The 17,602-nt window shown below is 38.2% G+C and overlaps 1 protein-coding gene across 1 annotated transcript in view; it reads right to left on the bottom strand.

The window, feature by feature from the left end:
* Fgd6 (FYVE, RhoGEF and PH domain containing 6) overlaps positions 1 to 17,602 on the bottom strand; it is a 112,162-nt gene that overhangs the window by 7,522 nt on the left and 87,038 nt on the right. The window contains exons 10-18 of the mRNA XM_026397582.2: positions 17,263 to 17,321; positions 17,111 to 17,182; positions 16,169 to 16,237; positions 15,560 to 15,643; positions 14,577 to 14,656; positions 7,683 to 7,785; positions 6,771 to 6,917; positions 5,192 to 5,294; positions 3,472 to 3,599 (exon numbers count right to left, since the gene is read on the bottom strand). Of these exons, the coding sequence (XP_026253367.2) occupies positions 3,472 to 3,599; positions 5,192 to 5,294; positions 6,771 to 6,917; positions 7,683 to 7,785; positions 14,577 to 14,656; positions 15,560 to 15,643; positions 16,169 to 16,237; positions 17,111 to 17,182; positions 17,263 to 17,321 (845 nt within the window). The remainder of the gene's footprint in view (positions 1 to 3,471; positions 3,600 to 5,191; positions 5,295 to 6,770; positions 6,918 to 7,682; positions 7,786 to 14,576; positions 14,657 to 15,559; positions 15,644 to 16,168; positions 16,238 to 17,110; positions 17,183 to 17,262; positions 17,322 to 17,602) is intronic.

Raw genomic sequence — 17,602 nt, 5'->3', positions numbered from 1 at the left:
AATTTCTTATAAATTTCACAAAAGGATTATATATTGTTTACTGGAAATTTTAAGATCTAACACTAAGTTACAAATGTCAATTAAGTGAAAGTAGACTTGTGTAAAAAAAAAAAAAAAGCATCCTTTAAAAGTCTTATCAAGTAGGGCTGGGGTTTTGGCTCAGTGGCAGAGAGAGCTTGCCTGGCACATTAAAAAGTAATATTGGTGTTAACAATTTAACCACCTGATTCACTAAGGCTTTTTTTTTTTTTTAAGAGGGAGAGAGAGAGAATTTTAATTTTTTTTTTTTTAAGTTTTCGGCGAACACACATCTTTGTTTGTATGTGGTGCTGAGGATCGAAGCCGGGTTGCACACATGCCAGGCGAGCATGCTACCGCTTGAGCCACATCCCCAGCCCCAGTGGTAGAGTGCTCGCCTAGCATGCATGAGGCCCTGGGTTCGAACCTCAGCACCACATAAATGTAAAATAAAGATATATGCCCACCTAAAACTAAAAACAAATATTTAAAATAAATACATAAATAAATACTCAAAGAGCAGTCTGTCATTTCTAAGGGTACCAAGAATCTGAATGTAATTCTAAAACAGAGGGTTTTCTAAAAATTTTCTAATTTCACTGAAATAAGGGCTGGGATGCATGTAGCTCATTGGTTAAAGTGCTTGTCTAGCATGTGTGAGGCTAGACTTCTCAGTTTGTCAAAAAGTTAAACATAGAATTATCATGTGACCAAGCAAGTCCATTCCTAAGCATAAACCTAAGATATATGAAAATGTATGTCTACACAGAAATCTGTACATAGATATTCATAGCCTGTAAGAGCCAAAAGGTGGAAAGATCTCAAATGTCCATCAAGGGATGAATGGATAAATTGTGGAATACAGATAAAATGAATATCATTTAGACATAAAAAAAATGAAGTGGGGCTGGAGTTATGGCTCAGTGGTAGAGCACTTGCCTGGCATGAGTGAGGCCCTGGGTTCAATCCTCAGCACCACATATAAGTAAATAAATAAAATAAAACAATATTAAACTAAAACATATTTTAAAAAAAGAAATGACATGCATGATGCATGCTATAATACTGACACATGCTATAATTTTGACAAACCTTGAAAACACTGTGGTAAGTGAAAAGAACCTGGACATGAAAGTCACATAGTCTACGATTTCTTTTTCATGATATAACCAGAATAGGCAACTCCAGAGAGACAGAAGCAGATTAGAGGTTGCTAGAGGGTGGGAGGAGGGGAAAAGGGACTGATTACTGAATGTACAAAGGATGTTTATATGGAATGATGAAGAGGTTTTGAAACTAGAAAGATATCGTGGTTACCCAACATTGCCAGCACACTGAATGCCACTAACTGTATACTTTAAAATGGGTAATTACATGTTATGTGAATTTCACTTCAATTAAGTAAAACAAAACCAAAGAACATAGCTTCCCAAGGAAAATACTATAGTTTGATGTTTACAACACTTAAATATACATATTAACTTCTTGGGTATGACTATAAAGGTCAAAGAAGTAGCTCTCAAACATTAGCACGCATGTGAATCACCAGGGTGCTTGCTAGAATTTCTGATTTTGTGGACTTTGGGTGAGGCCTGAGAATTTCCAAGTTCTCAGGAGATAATTGATGCAACTGGTCTCGGAGCCACTTAGAAAATCAGTTGACTAAAGGAAGAAATGGCTGTATTCAAGAACTGGAGGGCAGCATAAAACAGGACTAGAGTTAGACTGAATCTAGGCTATACTCTAAGAGTTTTGTAACTAATGCTGATAAATTTCAACTGAAGATGGGAGCAAATTGAAAGAATTGTATTTAGAAACTAGTATGACATTGGAGAAGTTAAAAATTATAGAGAATTGAGAACCACTTCAGTTGATTAAGAAACTTAAGGCAGGTAGGTTATTTATTTATTTTATTCATCCATTTATTCATTTATTTATAGACAAGGGGTCTTGCTGTTTTGCCCAGGCTGGCCCCAAACTCCTGGGCTGAAGGGATCCTCCCTCCTCAGCTTCCCAAGTAGCTGGGACCTCAAGGGTGAATGACAGCACATGGCAAGAACCTCAAAGTTATGAATGCAGGTTTATACTTGGGAACTGAGGGATAGAAGAGACAGTTTAGAGGTGCTCACTAAATTGGCTTAACCAGTTTCACTTAAAGCTTGGCAATTAGAAACTTCAAATCCTTATTATTTCATCAGATAAGTTATCAATCACTGGGAATATACTCTTAGTTTTACCTACGAATCATGATCCTCATCAAAACTTTAAAGTTGTTTGCTTCCACTTTGTATAACAGAACACCTTCATGGTAAACAAGCAGGAGAATCAAAAACCCTAGGCAGATCTGGGGTTAGTGGCATGTACCTACAGTCCCAGCTACTTGCGAGACTGAGGCAGGAGGACCCCTTAAGCACAGGAGTTTGGGGCTAGCCTGGGCAACATAGTGAGACCGCATGTCAAAACAATACTAAACAGCTGGGTGTGGTGGCACACATCTGTAATCCCAGTGAGTCGGGAGGTTAAGGCAAGAAATGACAAGTTAGAGGCCAGCCTCAGCAATTTAGCAAGGCCCTAAGCAACTTAGCAAGATCCTGTCTCAAAATAAAAAATAAAAAGGGTTGGGATGTATATCAGTAGTAAAGTGGCCCTGGGGATTCAATCCCCAGTACCGAAACAACATGGACAACAACAGATAAAAGCTACCAGCTCTGTGGGCTATAATACTAGCACAAGAGGAATTAATGAATAACTAATTGTGATGGGAGGGGCCAGAATGGCAATGCTGTCTGCTCTCTGGCACTTGTTGATTGACACTTACATTTGAGGAACTGTGACAAAGTATCAGTGTTGCCTGTGGATTTTACTGCTGGCAGATAGCAGCCACTGTTTAATAAAATTTTCTTTGTTACCAGGGTTGTTTTTCTTTTTTAATATATATATTTTTAGTTGTTGATAGATGATTATTTTATTTACATATTTATATGTGGTGCTGAGAATCAAACCCAGTGCTTCACACATGACAGGCAAGTATTCTACCACCGAGCCCCAGCCCCATCCTGACTGTTTAAAAATTTAAGATTAAAGGATGTCAACAAATAACAAACCATGTAAATCAGTAAATGCTAACAAACTCCTTCTATGAACTCCTTCCCTTTGGAAAGAGGCCTCCTTGAAGTAATTTTAAAAATTCAAATGTGTTTATCTTAGCTTTATTCTCTATCATTACTATAAAAGGTTCTCTGAAGCTTTCAACAGCCATTTTCTAAATGACTCAGGTCATAAGGGAGACCAAGCAAGATTGTAAGAAATCAGCCATCTCCATCACCAGTATTAAAATTCATATTTTAATAGCAACGGGAAATAACATCCTCCTTTATGAAATAAAAACAGCATGTTATGTGCATATGAATAATTCAACCTCTATCTCATTATAAGTTTAATGGAAACACTTACTTCTTTGAGAGCGGCTGGGATTTTTTTCTGTTTCCTCCCTGATGGAATACTATGTAAGACTGATGATAAGGCACTTGAAGGAGATTTGTGATTCCCAGGAGATCCAACCTTAGGGGAGTGCTGGCGATCTACAACAAACCAGATACAAACTTATGTAGCCAATGGTGAGGGGCATTCTGTCCTTCAACTTAATTCAAATCAATAAACACATTGTACAAAATAGCCATAAAAGGATGCTCGAGAAATGGATGACATCCATGGCCCTGGAAAAAGGAAGATGATTGCTGAGAGCTGAGTGAGAGGAAGACTCCACTGTCTGATTTTCTACTTTTTGAACTTTAAACCACATGAAGAAATTATCCTTTTAAGCCTTTAAATTTCTGAAACATATGAATGTTGTGCCAAATGGAAAAAATAACCCCCCCCAAACTTCCCTACTGACTTAAAAAATACCTAACTTTATTCAGTGTCTAGATACTTAACCAAGTAACAACATTTACAATGAACAAGGTACTAAAGAGGAGCTCTGTAGGATACAAAGGAGGGAACAATTAATTCTGACTGCAAAGGAAATCCTAGGAAGAGAAGGAGACATTTACATTGGACACTGAGGCGTAAGTAGTTTGCCAGGTATAAGAGGGGGGAGAACACTCCACGAGGAAGTCAGCGTGAGCAACTGCATTATAAAATAAGGAAGCTAGGAAAAAAGGGACCTGGAATGCTCTTTAGGTTGGGTGTGTCAAGACCAGATCAAATTTAGAAATTAAATCTGGCAGTAGTCAGGAGAGATTTGCAACAAAGAAAACTCATAAGAAAATTATTAAAGTAAGTTAGACCTCATTAGGACTGATACAAAATCAACACAGACTATTTGAGAAGAAGCTGACAAGATTTAATAACCAAATAGGTGTGGATGATTAGAAAGGAAGACTCAAAGATGAATTTAGAATGTCTACAGTTCATACTATGGGTTCAAAGAACAAAGAGAGGAACAGAAAGGCTGGCAAAGGAACAGGGGATGTGTCTACATGGAAAATGTACAGACTATAATGTACCATTAATTCACAAATACATGGATTCTGAAACAGGATGTCATCTACTTTTTTTTTTCCCACATAGATATTCCTATCTGCTGAGGAGAAATTATTTTTCATGGAATAAAGGACAATCTTTTCAAGATTTAGATTCTGTATGTTTCAGAAATTTAATTACATTTCCCCATCCAAAATGTAGATTTGAATGGTCCTACTTGCGTTCGCTTGGCCTGGAGGATGCTTGAAAATAACTAGAGGACATGTATGAAGCATAATTTTGTATTTGTTCAAAAATCTACAATAAAATCTTATTAAGTGTTACCAGGCATGTTTCCATAGAGCATGACTTTATAAATAGTTAGAAAATGATTCTTACTAGCACACTATTATGGGAAACAAGAAACTTCAAAATAACTTGCAAGTTAAAGTTCCCATTTGTTTTAAGTATTTAATTTTGTAATTTTATACAATTGGTTTTCTTAGCAAAACATTTTCACACTGTAAAAACAAATTTCAGTCCAAGTTTTCTTGGAAATTACCACAAAGTATGAGTTAAGAAAACTTAATACTAATTTTAAGACAAGCATCAACAATGCTAATGTACCAAAGATGATTCTTTCAGAAGCCTATTGGAAAGCATCTAGGGAAAAATGGAATTTTTTGTCAAATCTTTACTTATACATTACCTAGTTTCTGCAACTCTTCGAAACAGTGTTCACATACTCTTGCTGGCTGATTTTTCAGGTAATCTAAGCCATACTTATTAGATGAACAAGCTTGGCATACAATCTGAAAACACATTACAATTATTTTGTTTATAATAACTTTTGTTTCCAAACAATAAAGTAGGTCTTACAGCACTGTCCACTTTTCAAAACAGTTACATGCTCATGTTATCTTACTTAACCTCATGGAGTTCAGGCATACAGTAAACTAGCATGTGATATCACACTTGAAAGACAGAGAGGCCACAAATCATCACAGAGCAACTACTATGTAAAATAATGCAGTCAAAGAGCTAATATGCATCAAGTGCTTAGAACAGTGCCTAGCATGCAGTAAGTCCTGATAGCTGCACTGACCATTATCATCATCATCATCACCATCACAGCTGTAGCAATGACCACTTCTATGCTCCTCTGCCAAGTGTCTGGCTCCGTACCAAGTGCTCTCTAAATGGGACCTTGTTCCTTGTTTAATCATTTTCTTTTTTGGTACTAGGGATTGAATTTAAGGGCACCCAACCACTGAGCCACATCCCCGTCCCATTTTTCGTATTTTATATAGAAACAGGGTCTCACTGAGTTGCTTAGTGCCTTGCATTTGCTGAGGCTGGCTCTGAATTCACGATCAAAGCCTGCCTCAGCCTCCCAAGCTGCTAGGATTACAGGCATATGCCACCGCACCTGGCTTGTTTAATCTTTAGAGTAATGTGGATATCATTGTTATTAAGCTCACATTACTGATGTCAAGAAGGCTTATGCTATAGTTTGGATCTGGAAAGTACCCCAAAGGCCTATGATTGAAAGCACTGGTCCCCAGATTGGGTGTATTGGGGGTAATGGAACCTGTAAAAGAGGGGGCCTCGTGGGAGGTTTTAAGTTATGGAGGATATGTCCTCATAGGAAATTGTGGAACCCTGGTCTCTTCCTCTTTTTTAAAATGTTTTTCCTGGCCATGAACAGTAAACAGCTGAGGTGAATAGGTTTTCTCTGCTGTGTGCTCTGCTCCTACTCCCACCATGATGTGCACCACAGGCAAAACCATGAGCCAAATAAACCTCCAAAACCATGAGACCAAATAAACCTTTTCTCTTTCTAAATTGATTTTTTTCAGGTATTTGTTATTGCAATGGAAAGCTGACTAAAAAAACTAACAAGTGTCATTAGGGGTAATTTGACCACTGGAAGTTCCCCTTGCTAAATACTTAGTATGTAGACAGAGGTGGTTTAAATAACTAGCTATAAATGTGAGGATCGTTTAATCATGGATTTGTTAGTTTTGGTTTCTGAATGTAAGTTCTCTATTACTGACATCAGAAAGTACATTTGGGGTGAGAGGAGGGAAGTTCCCTAACAAGATTTCCCTTCCCCTGTTCCTAAATATTTAGAGAAGACAATATCCATGTTTTCTACCACAACTATCTTGGTTATTTTTTCTTTTGCTGTGATGACTGCAGGGGTTTCTAAGGCAGAATATGCTTCCCCACTGTGCACAGCCTAGTGAGAGGAGAAATCACAATGCAGATGGGTTGTCCTCTCTGACCTTTCCACAGGCCCGGCAGTGGTGTCGTCTCCAGGTCAGAGTAAATTCGCTTGTGCAGATCATACACATTGTGGCTCTGGTATCAGGAATCCAGATGGGAGCCTTTGATCCAAGGGGACTAACTTCATCTTTATTTTCTGAGTCAGCCTGCTAGAAAAGAATGACTTCTGATTACCTCCATGCACACAGCCTGCGTCAGAAGGGAGGCTTTTTTAGCTAGTGATGGTGCCGTCTCCAGGTGCTGATGGTATCATTAAAGATGTAGGAGGAGGGGCTGGGGTTGTGGCTCAGTCGTAGAGTGCTTGCCTCACATGTGCGAGGCATTGGGTTCAATTCTCAGCCCCACGTATAAATAAATGAATAAAATAAAGGTCCATCAACATTAAAAAATATTTTTAAAAAAAGATGTAGGAGGAAACATGGGCTATTCTATTTTTTGTGTTCTCAGGATATTGAGGTTAGCTATATTCTAAAAATCCTCTTACTGCAAAATTAACTTTAAAAGTAGGATAACAGCTGATTAGCTTCTTCCTTAAACTATTTTGTACTTTCTAAATTTCCTACAATGGGGACTAGGGGTATAACTCAGTGCAAAGCATGTGTTTAGCATGCATGAGGCCATGGATTCCTCCCTAGCAACACACACACACACACACACACACACACACACACACAGTAAATAAATTTCCTACAATTAAGTTTTATAACTAGAAAAAAACAAGAGTATGCTACATGTTACCACAGACTCCCAGTTAGACATTCACAGATGGATAAACATGTACTGCTAAAATTAGACACCCACCTCTGATCCTTCTCTGCAACATGTTGCTTCACTAAACCCCTGTGACATGTTTCTTTAAGGTAAAAAACTGTTTGAAGTACACTGGAAAAAGAAACAAGGAAAGATAATACCTCCTCGAGACTCCTACTAGGACAGAAGGTGGTTCTTTTCTTGGCATACTCTTCTATTGACCTGGAAATTGCTTCTAGCCATTCATCCCTTTCAGTGGCAGAACTGTTGGGGGCAAGAGAAGGTTCCATCAACCAGATGTCAGCTTTGACTTTTTGCCTTTTTCTTGCTTCTGTTAGTTCTCCCATGGCAACCAACTCCACCACCCTCCAACACTACTCATCAAAAGCAGCAACTTGGAGGTTTATGTGAACAAATAATCAGAGCAGGCAATAGGAAACCCAAAGCATTTTAGCAAATGCAATGCTTTTGTCCTTTCTAAAAGTACTGCATTATATTAAGTAGCTTCTGAAGTCTCCTAAATTTACAAGTATCTTTGTTTGGTTTATGGGCTAACTGTCCCAATTCATAACTATAATTATTTAACATAACCAAAGAGTTTCCTAAGACATAATCCTAGAATTTAGAAATATACCAAGAAATTATGTTTCAAACACCTACATACAGCACAGAATATTAAATACCTTTAGATTATTAACATATTACCAAAAATTTCTAGAAAGGATAGCGAGGTGAAGGGAATATATTTTTAATATCATAAAACAGATGGTAAAAAAAAGAAAAAAATAAAAACCCCAGATATTGAAGGAGTGGTTAATAAGGGAAAAAGCCCACGGCTGTTTTGAGGGCTCCTCTCCCTACTTGGCCACCAGGTTTTCTGTTCCTTCCTCCGAATCATCAGGTGAATCTTTAACTCAACTCTAATGGGAATGGGCCAAAGAAGGGAAAGCCTGTCCAGAAAAGGGCATTCTTGTTCTGCAGTTTTGCTACCATGCCTCTCCCCCCAAAACTCTGTCATAACTCCCAATCATCACTGGTATCAGGACATTTAAGAAGCTATTTAAAAATTTTTGTTTGGCATATTCAAAACTGAGAGGCATATATTAAGTAACATAAATATATTAATTTATACATATACATGGGGGGAAGAGAGAAGGAATGGGATAGACTTTAACAATCAACTTAAAAATCTATCATAATTAAATAAAATCCATTCATTATAGATTTGTGACTGTGTAAGAAAATGTCCACTTTCTAAAATACTTTAGAAAATCATAAATTAGAAAACTGAATAGCACCAGGCATGGTGGTGCACTCCTGTAATCTCTGCAACTCGGGAGACTGAGGCAAGAGGATGGCAAGTTAGAGGACAGCCTGGGCAACTTGGCAAGACTCTATCTCAAAAATAAAAATAAAAAGGAATAGGAACATAGTTCAGTGATAAAGTACTCCTGGGTTCAATTCCCAATACCAGGAAAAAAAAAACAAAAGAAAGAAAATTATGCAGCAGTCTTGATGATTTTTGCATCAAGTGATTAAATGCAGGACAGTATATTAGTCACTATAATTTTAAATATAAAAACTCCATCATAAGTAATGGCACATATAGGGCTGGGGTTATGGCTCAGCGGTAGAGCGCTCACCTAGCACATGTGAGGCCCTGGGTTCGAACCTCGGCACCACATAAAAATAAAATAAAGATAAGTAATGGCACATATAAACATACAATGCTGCATTGAATTTTTTTCACAGGGTTGGGAATTGAATCTAGGTTCTTGCCTATATTAAGCAAGTGCTCTACCACTGAGCTATATTCCCAGCCCCCTTAATATATTTTGAAAGGCCCAGAGCAGATCAAGAAGATACTAGGAACCACTCATCTTTTATATAATAATCACTCTCAGAAATGTACCTCCCTATTAAATAGCTTTGAGTGCCATTTAGAATATTCAGTAGTAAGTATATAAAAAGGTAGGAATACGGTTTACAAAAAAAAAGTTTAAAACTAATATATTTTTCAAATACCCATTACACACAAAGAACAAAACAACAAAAAAAGAAACACCTCTCTCCAAACTAAACCTACCTCGGTTATCTCTACTATTTTAGCATTACTGCCCCAAACAGCTACTATCTACTAATGAGTATATGTCAGCCTGTAAGAGTACTTCCAAATGTCATCATGCCTCACCCTCAGAGTGACCCTATGGAATAGATACTGAACTTCACACACACCCATCTCCCCTCTATGACACCATCACTCATCATCTCCATTTACTGATAAGGAAACTGAAGATTAGCCATGTTAGATATCTGGCTTTACAGACAACAGGCTACTACCTCATAAGCTGGTATTAGACCCAAGTGTAATTTAAGACTGAACCCTTCACAATCAGGTCATTGCCAGCTTGTTCAAGTTCTTTGATGGACTACACTATGGCGACACATGCTCAGGCTTCTAGGCAAACATTCATATGATATTACTATCTCTCCCTCCCTCCCCCTGGCTCTTTACTGGAAGAAGTAACAGAAAACAGAGGCAGATGGCTAATTTGAGAATGGCTGTCGGATTTTTCTGGAGCCCTGAGAGCATGTGGAAAGTGACTCAACTGTGCAAATCATGTCGCATATGCTGTTCTCTCATTTAATCATTCCTGGCTCTCTCCTGTGTGGGGTCTGCCAAGATGATGTTTACCAGCTCTTGATAACACTTCCCTCACAGACCACACACACTTGCCCACAGCATCCAGAGGAGACATTCAGGCTCTCTTTTTGTAACATGATTAGTCAAAGAATAGGCATCTTTCTTGGACTGGGAAATGGGACATTCTTTTGTAGAATTTGTATAGAACTAGAATTCAAAGTTCTGTCAATCGAGTACCATTTTTCTGTTAATTGAGATGAATTATCAGGGGAAAAAACTCTTCAATCAAAGGGACTGCTGGTGCATTAGACAAAGCTACACCACTTTTTGTACTAACTGTGGGATGCTACTGTGAGGTTCAAAGACTAGACATCACTTTGAAGCATCTGAGTAACATTTACAAGGAGAATATTAAGGGCCAGAAACTAAACCAGAAACTGGGCACACATAACACACCTCACTTTTAAAGGCTCACATCCAACTGAGACGAGAAAAGCAAATAACATAAGATAGAACAAATGTAAGGCAGATAAATAACAGAAGGGATAAATTACTTATTTAGGTGTCAGGGAAGGTTGCAGAGGTGATGACCAAGTCAGAACTTGAAGAATTACAAGAGTTAGACAGGGAACTGCAGTCTTTCTGTGCAGCCTCATTAAAGTCTTCTAGCTTTATTTACCATCCCAACTGATGACATCCAAATGTATACCTGTAGCCCAGGCTTCCTCCTGACGTCCAGATCCTTATATAAACTACTCTGACAGCTCCACGCAGACCTTACTCACATTTAATGTGCATTTCTGAAACTAAATGCCTGACTTCCCCCTGAAGCTCTCCTTTCTCAGCGTTCCTCTGCATAGTGAGTGGTCCCACCACATACAGACTGGAGACTCCTGAGGAATAACCCCTTTCTCTCATATCCACATCCAATTAAATGCTTCCTTTAGTCCACCTCCCAACTGTGTTCTCAGTAGCACATCATTCCCTGGTATAAACTATACTGAATATACTTCCTGTGGCTCTTAGGCTAAAGACCCAAATCCATAAGGTGATTCTGCAAAATATATCCCACTTGTCCTTCCAGGCTGGTCACTCTCCTTGTCATGTTCTAGCTCATGCTACACTGGCCTTTCAGTTCTTTGAATACTCCATGCTCCCTTTTGTCTCGGGATCTTCATACTCATTGTTTCTAATGACCAGGAGGCTCTTCCAGCACCTACTCATCCTTCTTAAGTCAATATGCACAGCAGGCCTATGGGGTTTGTCCTCCTATCCTCTCTCTAAAAATCTAGCTCAAGCTCCTTTGTTTTATAGTTTCATAGTACCTAGGACTTCTCCTGTGTACAATTAATCACAATAATACCTACTAGTGGTGATAGTTGCTAAGTCTTTCATTTGTCTTCCCTAATGAAATGTAAGCTCCCTGAAGGAAGGGACTTTTTAATTACCCACTGTATCCTGATGCCTACTGCAATGCCTGCCAGGCTTGAGGATCCAAATTAATTACTGAATGAAGGAGTGAATTCCAGGTGGGGTAGCTACCTGGGCAAGGCAGAAGGATAGTAGCATGCATGGAGACTGCATGGAAACTTTGAAACCAGGCATTGACTTCTCTCTAGAAAGTATTATACGGCACCTTCTTCTTCTATAAGGCTGTTTCAACTACATTAAAAATCTAGCACTGCCCAGACGTGGTGGTGCATACCTGTAATACCAGTGGCTCAGGAGACTGAGGCAGGAGGATCACAAGTTCAAAGTCAGCCTCAGCAACTTGGCGAGGCCCTAAGCAACTCAGCAAGATACTGTCTCAAAAAATAAAAAGTGGGGCTGGGAATGTGGCTCAGTGGTTACATGCCTCTGAATTCAATCCCCAGTAGCAAAACAATAGGTTTGTTTGTTTGTTTGGTTTTTTGCCTGCAATCCCAATGACTTGGTTGAGGCAGGAGGATCTCAAGTTCAAGGCCAGCCCCTGTGAGTTAGCAAGGCCCTAAGCAACTTAGTGTGACTCTGTGTCAAAATAAAATGAAAACAGCTGGAGATGGGACTCAGTGGTAAAGTAACCCTGGATGCAATCCCTAGTACCCTCAAAACAAAACACAAACAAACAAAACTTCCCTGTCATGTAGTGTAGCCACTTTCATCTTTACCTCAGCTAGATCTCAGCCAGACCTTCTAGATAACTTGCAGCAGATTCTCCAGCAGCACTTGCTGCTTCACCTTGTACTTTACATTATAAAGATGCATCTTTCCTTAAATTCATGAACCAACCTCTGTTAGTCACAAACTTTTCTTCTGTAGCTTCCTTACCTCTCTCAGCCTTCAAAGAATTAAAGAGAGTGAGGGCCTTTCTCTGGAGTAGGCTTTAGCTGAAAGCCTACTTTGGCTTAAAGCCTGTGGCAGGTTTGATCTTCTATCCAGATTACTCAAACTTTCTCCCTGTTGATAGGATTTCATTCATGCATCCACTGGAGCAGCAATTTGAGTTTCCTTTAAGAACTCTTCCTTTTCATTAACACCCTGGTTAACTCACTTTTAGCCTGTCCTGGTTTTCAAGATACCTTCCTCAATAAACTTATTCATTTTTAGCTTTTGATTTAAAATGAGATATGTGTGGCTCTTCCTTTCACCAGAACACTTAGAAGATATTGTAGGGTTACTAATTAGTTTAATTTCAATATTGTTGTGTCTCAGTGAATATGGAGGCCCCATGAGAGTGACAGGGGTAGGGGAATGACAGGTCAATGGAGTAGTCAGAACACATACAACATTTATTCATTAAGTTTTCCATCTCATGTGGGTATGTTCATGGTGCCCCCAAACAACAAACAGATCAAAGATTACTGATCACAGATTACCGCAATATATAAAATAATAATGGAAAAAGTTTAAAATATTGAGAGGGCTGGTGGTGTAGCTCAGTAGGAGGGCACTTGTCTAGCATGCACAAGACTCTGGGTTCAATCTCTAGCATTGCAAAAATAAGTCAAATCAAATCAAATCAAATCAGATATTGTGTGAACTGCCAAAATGTGAGTCAGACACAAAGTATGCACTTGCTGTCAGAAAAATAGCACTAACAGATTTGCAGGTTGCCACAAAATTTCAATTAGTAAAAAATGCAGTATCTGTGAAGCACAGTAAAGAGAGGTATGTCTATATGAGTCACACAGCTTCAGTTTTCCTTACTGCTTGATTAACATTATGGTAGTATGTTTTGGTTAACACAAGTCACGGCAGATTTCAGTTTAAGGTAATTGGTATCATAAAAAACAATGCATTTAAAAGCAAAAGACTTCAAATTGTATCCTAGCTTCACCAGCTCTGTATCCATGAAAGGGAAACTCAACTTTTCTATAATTTGGCTTCCTCATTTTCAAGGTGAGATGACACCTACCTCATACATTTGCTATGCCTTTAAATGAAATGTGAAAACTTTCTAGTAAACTATAAAGCACTAGTTGTTTTTAAAAACCTTATGTTTCACTGTAAAAATATTTGAAATTGTCATGTTTAGATCTGGAATGTCCTTCAAAGACCCATGTATTAACATTTTGGTCCTTAGTGCTACTGAGAGGTGGTAAAACCTTTTAAGAGGTGGAACGTAGTAGAATAAAGCTAGGATTGGGATGTGCTCTTAAAGAGGATACTAGTACTCTGGCCCCTTCCTTTTTCTCTCACTTCCTGGCTGTGATGAGGTGGGCAGCCTCCTCTACCACATGCTCCCATCATAATGTGCTGCCTTGCTATGGGCACTACAGCAATGGGTCCACAGACCAAAGAATGAAACCTCTGCAACTGTGAGCCAAAATAAATGTTTTGTCTTCTAAGTTTATTTCTGACTGGTATTTGTTACAGTGATGGAAAGCTGACTAATACAGAAAGAGTCACTCAAAAAAAAAAAAAAAAAATCAGTGAGGCTGGTAGTGGTAGCTCAGTGGTAGAGTGTTTGCTTAACACGTGTGAGGCCCTGGACTGGAACCCTGGCATTATCAACAAAAACAAAAAGATCATTTTACAGCAGTGTTGTCCTATTTTGAAGGATATTTTTTATCTTTGTGCTTCTATTATACTATTATATCAGTTGTCAGTCATTTATGTGCATGTAAGTCAACTTTGGAAAAAATCAGTTTTAGGAAAGAAAAGGAAGGAATAAAAAGTCTAGTAAACAACCTAAATATAAAAAAAAAAAATGTAGGAGATATGACACTATCTTACTGGCAAAAATTCATCTAAATGTGTACATTTAAAAAAAAAAATTTAGGGCTGGGGATGTGGCTCAAGTGGTAGCGCGCTCACCTGGCATGCATGAGGCCCGGGTTCGATCCTCAGCACAACATACAGACGAAAGATGTTGTGTCCGCTGATAACTACAAAAAATAAATTTAAAAAAACATTTAAAAAAAAAATTTACCTGGCTGAGAGAATGAAGGAACGTTCAACACTTTCAATCTTTAATTCATTCTGATATGCTTCCTGGGTGGGTTTTCTGACCTGGAAGAAAGCATAAAAACCTGAGCAAACTCATCCTATTGTAAATTCCAACTCTGAATTGCAGCTAAAGTTGCCTAGTTGCTAACATCCAGGACCAACCTTCCTACTCAGCTTAATCTCCATCTCCACCATCTAATCTCCATCACCTACTCTATGCTTTAGATGAATACCCACATCCAGGCCAAATTTCCCAAACCCAGGCCTTTGGTCACAATATTCCCTCCAGCCAGAATTCCTTTCCCCATATTCCAGTGTGGCCACCTATGAACCACACTTTAAGGCTCATTGGCTCTTCTGTCTTAGACTTCCTTGATTCTCCTCTTTCCCAGATGTCTATCAAAAATATGCATGCCAGTTCATTCGCTATGCCCATCAAAAGATGTGTGTTTATTTTATAAATTCCTAAATACCTTTCACTATGTCTTTACAGTGATATTTATTACTGTCTACTGTATAGTGTATTTCTTTCTAACTGTGTACTCAATCTTGCTGGGGAGGGAGGCTGAGGTAGACAAAAAGAATCATTCTTCAACTCATCCTCCTATTTTCATCAAACCTACTACCATGTTTTGTTTATAGTCATTCTCAATAAATATGGTAGAAATAAATTAATGCATGAGTGAACAAATGACATGAATGAATAAGCAGATGCATGAACAGTAGCATAAGGACAGAGAAGAGTTAATGACATGAGAAAGATGATTTCTTAGGGATTCTTCTCTGCATATATTAACATGTTTGAGTAAAAAAAAAAAAAATGTTCTAGGGCTGGGGATGAAACTCAGTGTTAAAGTACTAGTCTAGCATGCAGGAGGCCCTGAATTTGATCTCCAGCACCACAAACAAACAAAGCAAAGCAAAACAAACGAACAAACACAAAAAACCTCTAACAGATGCACTGACCTTCATTCCAGCCAATGAGAGCATGTTGTTCAGTTTATACATCCCAGATTGTACCGGTGTTGTATACAACAGGGCATCATTAAACTGAAAGTAGAAATATTTCATAGGACAAATTACAGAAAATAATACTAGCTACAATGATACTGATATGATAAAAAAATAAAGGGAAAATATTACCTCATGTTAATAGCTCTCTGAACAAAATACTTATGTTCTGCTGATATATACTAGAACCATCTAAAATGTTTTAGGAGAATATTATTCAAAAGGCAATTTCTAGAAAATGTGTTTCCTTTCTGAGTTCTATAACAGATTTAATGTTTTCTGAATTCTAAATCCTACCAAGGTTTCAGTCTCCCTGAAAAAATAACTGATTTTTTAAAAACAGTTCTACCAATCTAGAAATTAAACTAAATTCCAAAAGAAAATCATTTTCTGATATGCATCATAACAGACCTTATTTTGTATACTTGAAATGAAACTAAATAATATGGCCAAAGCCTCCACTAAAACTGGTATTTGAATGTGTTGTGTTTGGGTGTTGTATATAAACGTCTTGTTACATTAAGCAATGATCTGGACACATCAGAGTTACATGTGGCCTCTTACCAGGAAAAACATTCGGGGCTGCATGACCTTCCGGGACAGCTTCTTCAGAATTCCTTCTTTGAGAAAAACCTGATTCATTCAAGCAAAAACTCAGTTATTCCAACCATTGCATTACAATTGCAATATACATACACTTTCTTTTTCATTTTTCTTCCCTAAGATTTTTTTTTTTTTTTTGGTGGGAGCCTGGAACAACTAGGACAAATTTCCCTGTGACTTTTTATAGTCATGCCTTTTTTCTATTGTGGTGCTGGTGATCAAGCCCAGGTCCTCCTGCAAGTGCTCTATCACTGAGCTACAATCCTGCCCACCTCCAATACTTTTCTTTTTAAACCCTGTAAGTCACTTAGAAACTGGACAAAAGGAAAGATTAAAAAAAAAAAAGCCAGAAAATAAAAGGAAAACAAAACAAGAATAGGATTAGATAAGCATACAAAGTTTCATAAATCATATATTAGCCCCAGGGGAACTATGTGGACTGATATGTAATTGAGTGCGTACTTAGTCCTGAGGCATATACAGCATCCGGATAACTGCATTTTGTAATTTTCCTGAATTCATTCCCCAGGCCACTTCTGTGCTCTATGAGGAGCATCAAAATATCAATTTTCTCCCTCCCTTCATAATCCTCTTTGCATCAAAGATTTTAAGTATAATTGACTTCAAAGCTGTGTGAGGTCAGCTGGTATTACAAAATAAAAATGATCCCATTAAATAATTTTATCAGGACTCTGTGGGGTCCCTTGCCTTTCTCCTAATTGAATTGGACTTCCTGTCATGGTGACTTAGGTTATAAATGTTTTGAATGGATGGAGCAATCCATATTAGGTCAGCGAAGACTAACAATAATGAGTAACCTATTTTCATAACTAAAATAAAAATTAGCTACAGATGGTGCCTGAGTACGTGTTAAATTTGCAAAAGGTAGTCTATAACACTTACCCGTCCAGGCTGCACTATTTCATGGTGTCCATTTAAGCTGTACTGAATTTGCATAAGTTTCTGAAAGTTGTCCTAGAGAAAGACAATGTAGAGCACGTGAAGGCCCAGGCTCCCAGGTTGAACAGTGTACTAGTCAATGATAAGATACTTACTCCTTGCTTCATGGTGTCGTTGGCATGGTTTGCTACCTCTATTACAACTGCAAGGGCATCTAAAATAGAAGGGGGCTTCTGGTTATTACCATTGACACACACAGTTTGCAACATTAAGCATTTCCAGATGACAGGGCAGTTATTTCATAGCAACCAAACTCTGGTGGAGCTGGGTTAACTGTGAGTAGGCGGAAACATAGACAATAAGGTTCAAGGAAAACAAGCAAAACATAACACCTGTGAACAAAAATGAGCCACAGAAAGACTCTAAAGAGACAGGGTAAACCATGTTTATCAATAACATAATTTCAGGGTTTCTTTGTGCTGGGATTTGTTGCCC

Source organism: Urocitellus parryii, chromosome 5, assembly GCF_045843805.1.
Source record: "Urocitellus parryii isolate mUroPar1 chromosome 5, mUroPar1.hap1, whole genome shotgun sequence".
Taxonomy (NCBI): domain Eukaryota; kingdom Metazoa; phylum Chordata; class Mammalia; order Rodentia; family Sciuridae; genus Urocitellus; species Urocitellus parryii.
This window is presented reverse-complemented; position numbering and strand designations above follow the sequence as displayed.